Genomic DNA, 12,904 nt, shown 5'->3' with positions numbered 1-12,904 from the left:
ATCCCCAAACAAAGCAATTAGAGGCCACTAGGTCGAAATGAACTAAGCTGAAACTTAGCCGATAAAAAAGACAAATTAAAATATGAATTTTTTACGAATCGAGTTGGTAAAATTACAATCAATGTAAAAAACACATTTCGATTCGGCCGGATTTATGAAATGCTCGAACACTTATAGCAACTACAGTGAAAACTGTTTACAGCAAAACAAAACGGTTCTTAGATAAGACAACTAAGCCGAAAAAATTTAAGCAAACAAATATTAGACCAAAATTTTTTTGAATCGGAATCTTAACCGTTTGAAAAAAAGCAGGTCCTAGTCAGATTCAACTCCAGGACACTAATCTTCCTAAGCGTATTCGTTACTTCACGGCTAAGTGAGCAGCAGACACTAAAAAGTTCAAATTCATTATGAGCCAAGGTATCACCAGGAGTCCAGATGATTCCTGTGAACTACGTAAACAATAGCCTTGCTTATCGTAAGGGTTATAACACTTTCAAATATTAAGACATGCAACAAAAAACCAGCTGAACTATTTTTCAAATTGTAGCAGACACAAAATTTGCTAAATTTTTATCAAGCCGAATAGAAATTTACAATTTTAGTTATTTCCCTTCCAAGTCAATATTTTATCTGTCAGGCAATATTTAATTAAGTACGTAAATACCAATTTAACACCAGGACCCTAATCATCCTAAGCGTATTCGTTACTTCACGGCTAAGTGAGCAGCAGACACTAAAAAGTTCAAATTCATTATGAGCCAAGGTATCACCAGGAGTCCAGATGATTCCTGTGAACTACGTAAACAATAGCCTTGCTTATCGTAAGGGTAATAACACTTTCAAATATTAAGACATGCAACAAAAAACCAGCTGAACTATTTTTCAAATTGTAGCAGACACAAAATTTGCAAAATTTTTATCAAGCCAAATAGAAATTTACAATTTTAGTTATTTCCCTTCCAAGTCAATATTTTATCTGTCAGGCAATATTTAATTAAGTACATTTTAATGCTTCTCAATTCTACAAAGCGGGTTGTCATACACCATCTGAAGGTTAACTTTGTGACCACACAAATCTCGAATGTTGTCCAGCTTATACTTAATCATTGTCGGTCGTTCAAGTGATAGTCCCCACGCAATGACTGAAACGTCTTCGGGCAAACCCATTGGTATTAGCATTTCGGGTCGGAAAATTCCAGAATTACCAATTTCGATCCATTTTTTCAACCCTGGGTGGAAACTAAAGACCTCCATACTGGGCTCAGTGTATGGATTATACGCAGGCTTGAATCTGAGATTCTTGATTCCAAGTTTATTGAAGAACTCGTACAACATTCCAATGAGATTCCCCAAGGTCAAATCATAATCCGCAACTAAGCCTTCGATTTGATGGAATTCGGCCAAATGCGTTGCATCCAAGGTCTCATTTCGGAACACACGGTCGATTGAGAACAATTTAACTGGCTCGAACTTTCCAGTTGATTTCGTTTTCTGTGCCAATTTGTACAACATGCGTGATGACACTGCAGTTGTGTGAGTTCTCAGAAGGTTCTTCAGTGCCTCTTCTTCACTCCAGTCGTATTGGTACCCTATCGATCCTGATCCTCCTTCCGAATGCATTTTCTTCACCTAAGCAACCTTTATAAATTTATCAAACATGGCCAGCTGATCTGCAAGTAGCACTGAAAATTTCATCCACGATTATCACAGCAAATTACGACGTTCTTTAATATTTGATTTTTCAGAATAACAACTTCTTTTAGTTTGAAGGAGGCGCGAACTGATGCTTAAAAACTACAAGTTAATTGAAGATTATTTGGCCATCGCCAGAAGTCAAGAATTGTGCATAGTTCTGTCTGAGCTGGTTGGAAAACTAACACATTAAGACAATTTTTTCACGGCACCGCAATAATTGCTTCAAAATTTTTGGAAAATAGCTCGAATTACGACTGAAACGTCTGCAAAATAAAATATGCTTCAACCTCGTAAGCCTGTTTCGTGGTACCTAACTGTGCAAAGAACAGCGGAAAAATCCTTCCAACCTCAAAAAGGAAACAGAGAGACAATGTAGAAACAGAGAGACAATGTGGAAACAAAAAGACCATGTGGTGTACTATTATGACAAAGTGGCGAAGCGAAGCTTCACATCACTTTCAATATAACAAAAAATAGCATGGCAACCTAACTGACAGAAAATGAGACAATTTTTTTTGAATAATGTCTCAAAATTTATCTACCGAAAATTTCGTACATTTTTGATTAAATTAACTCAATTAGAGAAAACTGGATCAATAGGTAAAGCTTTTAGTCCGCTGGGATTTCTAAAAAACTGCTCAATATTTGAATTTTCCTTCCTTTCATTAAAATAAATGAAGTGCACTTTAAAAATTTAAAACAAAAAAATCACAAAGATCTATATAAGAGTTCATCGACTCTCACAAAAAATCGGTTTTGAATGGAACTGGCATTTAAAATGAACACAAGCTCAAAATTTGTCTGTTAGCTGACCAAAATACAGATTTGAAGGATTTGACCACCAATCTGAGGCATCCTGTGAACAAAGTTATTTACGGGGGAAATGTCTACTACCCGGTTGAAACTACCCGTGTCTACTACCCGGTTGAAACTACCCGTGTCTACTACCCGGTTGAAACTACCCGTGTCTACTACCCGGTTGAAACTACCCGTGTCTACTACCCGGTTGAAACTACCCGTGTCTACTACCCGGTTGAAACTACCCGTGTCTACTACCCGGTTGAAACTACCCGTGTCTACTACCCGGTTGAAACTACCCGTGTCTACTACCCGGTTGAAACTACCCGTGTCTACTACCCGGTTGAAACTACCCGTGTCTACTACCCGGTTGAAACTACCCGGTTGAAACTACCCGTGTCTACTACCCGGTTGAAACTACCCGTGTCTACTACCCGGTTGAAACTACCCGTGTCTACTACCCGGTTGAAACTACCCGTGTCTACTACCCGGTTGAAACTACCCGTGTCTACTACCCGGTTGAAACTACCCGTGTCTACTACCCGGTTGAAACTACCCGTGTCTACTACCCGGTTGAAACTACCCGTGTCTACTACCCGGTTGAAACTACCCGTGTCTACTACCCGGCTGAAACTACCGGTGTCTACTACCCGGTTGAAACTACCCGTGTCTACTACCCGATTGAAACTACCCGGTTGAAACTACCCGTGTCTACTACCCGGTTGAAATTACCCGTGTCTACTACCCGTGTCTACTACCCGGTTGAAACTACCCGTGTCTACTACCCGGTTGAAACTACCCGTGTCTACTACCCGGTTGAAACTACCCGTGTCTACTACCCGGTTGAAACTACCCGTGTCTACTACCCGGTTGAAACTACCCGTGTCTACTACCCGGTTGAAACTACCCGTGTCTACTACCCGGTTGAAACTACCCGTGTCTACTACCCGGTTGAAACTACCCGGTTGAAACTACCCGTGTCTACTACCCGGTTGAAACTACCCGTGTCTACTACCCGGTTGAAACTACCCGTGTCTACTACCCGGTTGAAACTACCCGTGTCTACTACCCGGTTGAAACTACCCGTGTCTACTACCCGGTTGAAACTACCCGTGTCTACTACCCGGTTGAAACTACCCGTGTCTACTACCCGGTTGAAACTACCCGTGTCTACTACCCGGTTGAAACTACCCGTGTCTACTACCCGGTTGAAACTACCCGTGTCTACTACCCGGTTGAAACTACCCGTGTCTACTACCCGGTTGAAACTACCCGTGTCTACTACCCGGTTGAAACTACCCGTGTCTACTACCCGGTTGAAACTACCCGTGTCTACTACCCGGTTGAAACTACCCGTGTCTACTACCCGGTTGAAATTACCCGTGTCTACTAACCGGTTGAAACTACCCGTGTCTACTACCCGGTTGAAACTACCCGTGTCTACTACCCGGTTGAAACTACCCGTGTCTACTACCCGGTTGAAACTACCCGTGTCTACTACCCGGTTGAAACTACCCGTGTCTACTACCCGGTTGAAACTACCCGTGTCTACTACCCGGTTGAAACTACCCGTGTCTATTACCCGGTTGAAACTACCCGTGTCTACTACCCGGCTGAAACTACCCGTGTCTACTACCCGGTTGAAACTACCCGTGTCTACTACCCGGTTGAAACTACCCGTGTCTACTACCCGGTTGTAACTACCCGTGTCTACTACCCGGTTGAAACTACCCGTGTCTACTACCCGTGTCTACTACCCGGTTGAAACTACCCGTGTCTACTACCCGGTTGAAACTACCCGTGTCTACTACCCGGTTGAAACTACCCGTGTCTACTACCCGGTTGAAACTACCCGTGTCTACTACCCGGTTGAAACTACCCGTGTCTACTACCCGGTTGAAACTACCCGTGTCTACTACCCGGTTGAAACTACCTGTGTCTACTACCCGGTTGAAACTACCCGTGTCTACTACCCGGTTGAAACTACTCGTGTCTACTACCCGGTTGAAACTACCCGTGTCTACTACCCGGTTGAAACTACCCGTGTCTACTACCCGGTTGAAACTACCCGTGTCTACTACCCGGTTGAAACTACCCGTGTCTATTACCCGGTTGAAACTACCCGTGTCTACTACCCGGCTGAAACTACCCGTGTCTACTACCCGGTTGAAACTACCCGTGTCTACTACCCGGTTGAAACTACCCGTGTCTACTACCCGGTTGTAACTACCCGTGTCTACTACCCGGTTGAAACTACCCGGTTGAAACTACCCGTGTCTACTACCCGTGTCTACTACCCGGTTGAAACTACCCGTGTCTACTACCCGGTTGAAACTACCCGTGTCTACTACCCGGTTGAAACTACCCGTGTCTACTACCCGGTTGAAACTACCCGTGTCTACTACCCGGTTGAAACTACCCGTGTCTACTACCCGGTTGAAACTACCCGTGTCTACTACCCGGTTGAAACTACCCGTGTCTACTACCCGGTTGAAACTACCCGTGTCTACTACCCGGTTGAAACTACCCGTGTCTACTACCCGGTTGAAACTACCCGTGTCTACTACCCGGTTGAAACTACCCGTGTCTACTACCCGGTTGAAACTACCCGTGTCTACTACCCGGTTGAAACTACTCGTGTCTACTACCCGGTTGAAACTACCCGTGTCTACTACCCGGTTGAAACTACCCGTGTCTACTACCCGGTTGAAACTACCCGTGTCTACTACCCGGTTGAAACTACCCGTGTCTATTACCCGGTTGAAACTACCCGTGTCTACTACCCGGCTGAAAATACCCGTGTCTACTACCCGGTTGAAACTACCCGTGTCTACTACCCGGTTGAAACTACCCGTGTCTACTACCCGGTTGTAACTACCCGTGTCTACTACCCGGTTGAAACTACCCGTGTCTACTACCCGTGTCTACTACCCGGTTGAAACTACCCGTGTCTACTACCCGGTTGAAACTACCCGTGTCTACTACCCGGTTGAAACTACCCGTGTCTACTACCCGGTTGAAACTACCCGTGTCTACTACCCGGTTGAAACTACCCGTGTCTACTACCCGGTTGAAACTACCCGTGTCTACTACCCGGTTGAAACTACCCGTGTCTACTACCCGGTTGAAACTACCCGTGTCTACTACCCGGTTGAAACTACCCGTGTCTACTACCCGGTTGAAACTACCCGTGTCTACTACCCGGTTGAAACTACCCGTGTCTACTACCCGGTTGAAACTACCCGTGTCTACTACCCGGTTGAAACTACTCGTGTCTACTACCCGGTTGAAACTACCCGTGTCTACTACCCGGTTGAAACTACCCGTGTCTACTACCCGGTTGAAACTACCCGTGTCTACTACCCGGTTGAAACTACCCGTGTCTATTACCCGGTTGAAACTACCCGTGTCTACTACCCGGCTGAAACTACCCGTGTCTACTACCCAGTTGAAACTACCCGTGTCTACTACCCGGTTGAAACTACCCGTGTCTACTAGCCGGTTGTAACTACCCGTGTCTACTACCAGGTTGAAACTACCCGTGTCTACTACCCGTGTCTACTACCCGGTTGAAACTACCCGTGTCTACTACCCGGTTGAAACTACCCGTGTCTACTACCCGGTTGAAACTACCCGTGTCTACTACCCGGTTGAAACTACCCGTGTCTACTACCCGGTTGAAACTACCCGTGTCTACTACCCGGTTGAAACTACCCGTGTCTACTACCCGGTTGAAACTACCCGTGTCTACTACCCGGTTGAAACTACCCGTGTCTACTACCCGGTTGAAACTACCCGTGTCTACTACCCGGTTGAAACTACCCGTGTCTACTACCCGGTTGAAACTACCCGTGTCTACTACCCGGTTGAAACTACCCGTGTCTACTACCCGGTTGAAACTACCCGTGTCTACTACCCGGTTGAAACTACCCGTGTCTACTACCCGGTTGAAACTACCCGTGTCTACTACCCGGTTGAAACTACCCGTGTCTACTACCCGGTTGAAACTACCCGTGTCTACTACCCGGTTGAAACTACCCGTGTCTACTAACCGGTTGAAACTACCCGTGTCTACTACCCGGTTGAAACTACCCGTGTCTACTACCCGGGGGAAAAACGGGGAACCAAAATGCAGTTTCAAACCTAACTTAACGATTATCAGTTTACTAACTTATAAATTATCCGATTATGATTAATTTTTGTTTTTCATACTTCTCAGGTCAATTATGACCTCAATTGAGGGCAATCGGTTCTCGCAAAAGAGCAACATTTAGACAAAAACCTGATATTCTGACTGGAGTTTCTGGTCGAAGATGAAGCAATTAACAATACGATTTATTAATTTGGCAAAATTGACGATTTACCGTCAAACGCGTGGCGCAAATGACACGGTGGACCGAACGCCAATGTAACACAAAGGCAAAACAAAGTTTCGCAATATTTGCGGTACAACAAACAAAGCACTGCAAACCAGCTGAGTTAAATGAAAAAGAAGCAACTGAATCGAAACAAATTTGAGAAAAAATCAAAAATCTTCAGGTAGTAAATTTTCTAGTGTTTGTCTCGCTTACTGTTCAATTTGAAGCAAACATGCCGAGAAACACAACCTAACACATTATGTAAGCATTCAGAAACATTAACCGTGCGGCAACTGAACCCAAAATACTTGCGTAAACGAAATAACAAAAACAGAACGAAGTTGAGTGAACCTTTAACGCGGAAAAACCTTTAAAAAATCGAATTTGTGAAATTAAAGCCGACATAACTACTGAAGACAGAACGAACGGACATTTAGAATGCGCACAAGCTCAAGAGAAGTTGATTGGCTAAGGTTTTCGTCGAGGCTGGTGAAACGATTCAGTTAGTCAAAAGACGGAGTATTATGGACACAAGATATTTGCCTAAAAAACTCAAGGTTCCAATTGAATAATTCTTGCTAATCGCCAGCGTACACAACTAAGCGAAGCTTATCTTTGCATCATTTGCGATAAAAAAAAATGAATAAAAATAAAAACGTGCAGATAAATCGACAAATCAAAAAATCGTTTTTCAGCCTATACATAAAACTGCAGAAAATCTTAAATTATTTGCACTTTCAGAACATTTACAAATGACATTAGGAAGGCTACACAGATGTGAACTTCAAAAAAGTCCCTTCTGCGGCAGTAGCGGATTAAGGGGCGCGGACGCCCCCCCCCCCTCAGGGATTCGACCCCGTGCCGACCTAAAGGGTCCCCCTTAATACTATTTTGAGATATCCATTTTTGGCTGACGGACCCTAAAATTTTTCCAAGGGCTCCTTTGGCGCCAATATATACTAATTTTAAAGAGAAGCGCGCGCCGAAAAAACGAGATTTTTTGGTGAAAATTTCCCAAAAATGCCTAAAAATGCTTTTTCTGGCCTGCTTTTTTTTCAAAATTTGCCTGCGTCGCAGAAAATTTGGTCAAATTAGGGCCTTTATAGTGCTTTGAGGAGAGCTCAGAAAATCAATTTGGTCGACCTAAACAAAAAATCGAAAAAATTTTCAATTTTTTTTTTGAAATTAAGCCCCCACCCCCTCGAGAAATTCCTAGATCCGCGCCTGTTCTGCGGTAACGAAGTCGACCAAAAATTCACACAAATTTCGATAAAACACAAACACCATGACCAAAAGTAGACTGAAATTGAGACAAAAGCTGCTATGTCAAAAAAAGTTTTGAAAATGTCGACAACAGCTAGATCTACTTTTACTTTCATACCTTTTTCTTGAATGAATTCATTTTACAAAAAAACACGGCGAATAAGAAAAATGGAAGTTATATTAGCATAGAAAAAAAGCAGTTTTAAAGCCGAAAAACTTGAGCAGACACCAGCAGAGCCAAGACTAAATCGAAATTGAATAAAATTAAAAACAACGTAGAAAACAAAATTTTATTAGAGTAGGTATTTTAAATGAAAAAATGCTCAAAATATATCTATTGGTTGAGAAAAATGCTGATTTCAGATAAGTATTTGGTGATTTTATAGGACAACTTGTTAACAAGAATAAGTTTACGTTCCGAATTGATAACGCTTGCTAATCGCGATCACAATTATTGCATGTAATAATTCAATGCACTTTAACGATCGGAACAAAAAAAAGAAAACTTTTTATAGAGGAGCTTCGTTTGCTTGCTATACAAAAAATTAAGACTATGATTAGCAGAAAATGAAAAGACAAATCAAACAGAGAAAAAACTTTAAAAAAATCGTTTTTTTTTTTCAAAAATGTTTTTAAAAAAATTGCATAAAAAACATGATAACTTTCAAAAAATATTGAATTACCCCTTCAAAAAACTCACACGCATAAGCAACTTGTTTCACTCGGCCACCGATGCAATATGATGCCACTCAGCCGATTAACTTTAACAAAAAAACTTTAAAGCCGAGCAAACAAAAAATAAGAAAAACAAATGAAAACGAAACTTCTCTAATTTTACCGAACCGAAATTGGTAAAATTAAAAACAACGTAGAAAACAAATTTTTAATAGAGTATTTTAAATGAAGAAAATGCTCAAGATATATTTCTGTGGGACCTAAGCCGACAACAATTAGCAGACACGAAAGTCTAGAATAATCTAAAATTTTCAGTTTTGACAAAAAACAGCTCCCGACAGAAATCGAACTTGGGAGAGTTGTCGCATAGCACAAAAAAAAATCAGTGATGTGGCAACTAAGCCAACAATCTTTGAGCTGAAACCACTTGAACCGAAAAAAATGGTTTTTTGGTTTTTTAAAATCTTTCAATTCCCCCTTCAAACTGGAATGAACAGCACTTGCACTTGCAACTGCAATGAAAGTTACCTACAGCAAAAAATATCAGTGATTAAGCAACTAAGTCGACCATTTTTGAGCAGATATCAACTAAACCAAAAAAAAAATAATGATAATTTTTTTTAATCTTCAAAGTCCCCCCTTGAAATTAGAATGAACAACATTTGCACTTGCAACTACAAGGAATAAGCATAATCCGTTTTGTGGCAATTTAGACGACAAATCCTGAGCGAACAAACAAAAAACCAACTATTCGTTTTTCTGGGATTTTTCTTTTACATTTTCTTTGATACTGAAAAAAAACAAGATCCGGCCAAGACTCGAACTCCAGACCGTAGAGTACAAAGGCAACTGCTTTACCTCCAGGCCAAGGGAGAAGCAACCTGGAAAGAGTTAAGAAAAGATAAGAAGAGAAGTGACGAGAAGATAAGAACAGAAATGAAAAGAAGTGATTCAACTGATTTGTTAAACAAGTTATGGTCCCGAAAAAAGTCTATTCCAGTTTGCAAGCGTAATAAAAAAATCAGAAACTTTTAATGCACAGCATGAAAAAAAACCAAAAATGGGCAAAATTCCTTGGAACTAATTACTAGCCCTAAACCGGAAAATTCGAGTAAAAATGCCCAAATTTTAGGCAAATTTGGCGCTGCAGTAATAAAGTCAACAAAAAGCAGACAAACAAGATTTTTCAAAGCGCGGACATTTTTCCGCTTGCAAAAAAAACAGGTCCTGGCCGGATTCAAACCATTGACATTGACCTTTGTCTTTATAGGCAGGTGCGTTACCTCTTTGCCACATGCGCAAATTAAAGACTGACTTTTGATTTCATGTGAGCCAAAATGATATAAGTGATTCTGTTGAACTAGTTGCTAACCCAAAAAAGGTAGAATGATACGAAAGATTCTGTTAAACTAGTTGATAAACCGAAAAAAAAAAATTCTGGTTTGTTAACGCTTGCTAATCGCAAGCGTTAAAAAAGTTTTATCAAAAAATTCAAAAAAATGAAACTAAATTTGAGCAAAAGATCTAGTAATCCAATTGTCACCACAAATAGGGCTTTAGAAATGGCATTCAGGAATTAAGAAAGCTGAACTTTCAAAAAGAGTTTGTGCTTCGGTAAATAAGCCGAAAAAAAATAAACAGACGGACAATAGTAAAAAAAAATAATAATTTCTGGCTAAAAAAAAGGTCCCGGCCGGATTGGAATCACATGCCTTTGCCGTCTCAAGCAGGTGTCCTACCTCTATGCCAGATGCGATGGGTGGTTGATTGATCAGCGAAATATTCGGAACTAAGTTGTTTGAGGAAAACTTCTAATACCCGGTTGCAAATTTTTACGTGCAAATTCTGTGAACAAACTTTTTACCATAAAAAGTCTAGAACCTCGTTGCAACACCCTTGTAATACCCGGTCAAACAATCGGAGTGGCAAAAATAACACAAGTTTCCATGTATAGATCAGGGTTATAGGCTTCAATATGTTATCGGCCTTATCTGACCCTTATGTTATCGGCCTCATCTGAGCCATAACACAAGTGTATCCAAAGAAAAGCATGGCAGTAAATAGAAGGTAGGAAAAGCAGTCGCCTTATCAGCGAACTCTCCCTGTTCGGTTTTCATGGAGTGTACCCTTAAATTTTGGCATAAAAAACTAGTAACTATTCAGCAGATTTCTCGTTTCTACTAAAAGCTTTACTAACCGCTTCCATGTAATCCGCTGGTATTTGAGTCTTGTTACATTGCGCAGGTTGGCTCACAAAGAAAGTATCGTGTGCATCTCGTGCAGGATGTTGCTGAGGTTGAAATAGTGCATCAAAATTCCAGAAGGAACTCTCCACGAAATTGTTAGTTGGCATCTCTGAGAATCCCATCTCGAGAAAAATTTGTCGGAACTCACTCCGTACCTTCATTAAGGGATGCAAATGACCTGAGTCAGGCAAGCGCCCGTTCGCTGAAAAGTTATATGCTTTGAACGCTTGAGATTTCCAGGCCCCACTTATTATCATTTCAGTTGTTAGATCAGTAGCAAGTTTTTCTGTTTCTAAAGAGAATCCTGGTCCCTTCGAGATCTCATAAAACTTCTCAATTCTCTTCTCTATAAGCTTTCGTTTCTTGTAATCGTCCAGTGTCTTCTGAGGTATATTTTCTCCCAGATTCAGCGACTCAAGATCCTTTTGTACATCATCAACTATGCAGTCAAGGTTCTTTGTGACCATTCCAGACGCTTTATCAAGCGAGATCCACTTTTTTGACGTTGCTTTTCCAAAAGCAACACTAAAACCCTCGAAAGACTTTTTAAGCTCATCCAGCTGTGAACCATTTTCTGACACGCATTGAAACAATCTTGCTTCTAAGCTGCCGGAAGACAATGTTTTAGAACCTTCATCGGTTAAAATCCATTTTTCCTCTGATAACTCTTTAGTTGCGATTATATCACCCAGTGACTGAAGACTTTTCATAACTCCAACAATTTCTTGGTGTTTCTTCCCATTGTTTTTGGCAAAAACTCGTGTATCGGGAATGACTTCGTTTTCACTCAACACTTTTAGCACAACAGCATCCATCTTAATCTTTAAAAAAAATCATCATTGGCGTATTCATGAATCAGTTGGTTAAGCGGAGTTTCACGGCTGGATGCTCTTCCTATCACCAACCCTCCTCCTTTAAACGGGCTTGCGACCGGCAAGAATCATTACTGGCATTCAATGCTTCCAGGCGGAGAAAAAGAAACACTTTATTGATTAAAAATCGTCGATTAAATATGAAGTGTAGGTGCATTGCTAGATGTGACATTCGACCAGAATGACTGAAATGCATGTCATATCGGGTCATACAAAACCCCGGCACTGGCGCGGCGGAAGATCGAAAATCTGACAAATAGAGAGATTTAATTAATGATGGATATATTTTTTAACCAATAGCTTTTGAAGTTCAGGGTGCCGCCGGCCCTATCAATGAAGTTTTTCTGCACAAGCTTTGTAAGAACTTGCGCACGTGTGCCGAGAAGCCTAGGGCAGGTAGTTTTCTTAAGCAGAGAGTCGCCCTAGAAATACAGGTTGCAAACGCAGTCTGTGTACTCGACACTAATGATAAAAACTACTTTCGAACAAATTTCTAATTTGTAGAGCTATTGGAACAATAGTGCAGCTTTATATAAGGATATGATAGACCGTCCGCGTCATATCAGGTCAGTCTTTTTGAGTCACTTTCAACTCCGGTTTATTCTGTGCAGGTGTTAGTTTTCTCAAACTGGTTGACTTGATTCCCAACTATATACTTTTTTCCACATTACTCTCTTTACTTCTATCCACATTACAATTTACTCTTCTATATCTATAAATTTCTCCGAAAATTTTGACTGGATGTGAGGAAGGGACTGTGCCAGTCAGTCATAGTTGGAAGTTTGACCTTGAGCAACGCAAAAGACATTTTGGGGTGAAATAGAATTTTTCAAAAATTCAAATTGAGCATGTCATGCTCAAGATTCTCGCGACAACTGAAAATATCAGAAAATAAGATCAGAAGAACCTAAGTTGCCCAATGGTCCAGACCAAAAACTTATTTTTCAAGCTAAAACTCATTCATTTAAAACTCCTCGAATTAAACTTGATTACC

At 41.2% G+C, this 12,904-nt stretch overlaps 2 protein-coding genes across 3 annotated transcripts in view; both read right to left on the bottom strand.

The window, feature by feature from the left end:
* Positions 1-12,904, bottom strand: part of LOC134848315 (lysosome membrane protein 2-like) — a 146,340-nt gene that overhangs the window by 45,643 nt on the left and 87,793 nt on the right. The window lies entirely within an intron of this gene.
* LOC134848157 (phenylalanine--tRNA ligase alpha subunit-like) lies at positions 609-11,891 on the bottom strand. The gene is made up of 2 exons (XM_063865516.1): positions 10,990-11,891; positions 609-1,632 (listed from the first exon to the last, which is right to left on the bottom strand). The coding sequence occupies exons 1-2, from the start codon at positions 11,851-11,853 to the stop codon at positions 1,009-1,011; spliced, it is 1,488 nt and encodes a 495-aa protein (XP_063721586.1). The 5' UTR covers positions 11,854-11,891; the 3' UTR covers positions 609-1,008.

This window comes from Symsagittifera roscoffensis, chromosome 6, assembly GCF_963678635.1.
Source record: "Symsagittifera roscoffensis chromosome 6, txSymRosc1.1, whole genome shotgun sequence".
Taxonomy (NCBI): Eukaryota; Metazoa; Xenacoelomorpha; order Acoela; family Convolutidae; genus Symsagittifera; species Symsagittifera roscoffensis.
The sequence above is the reverse complement of the archived record's forward strand: the minus strand, read 5'-3'. Positions and strand labels throughout refer to the sequence as shown.

What these genes read in the sequence shown, in the direction of transcription:
- LOC134848157 (XM_063865516.1), bottom strand. Translation starts at nt 11,853, where the DNA reads ATGGATGCTGTTGTGCTAAAAGTGTTGAGTGAAAACGAAGTCATTCCC. An exon ending in CAGCGGATTACATGGAAGCG is followed by an intron (nt 1,633 to 10,989) that starts GTTAGTAAAGCT and finishes AAGGTTGCTTAG; the next exon opens with GTGAAGAAAATGCATTCGGA.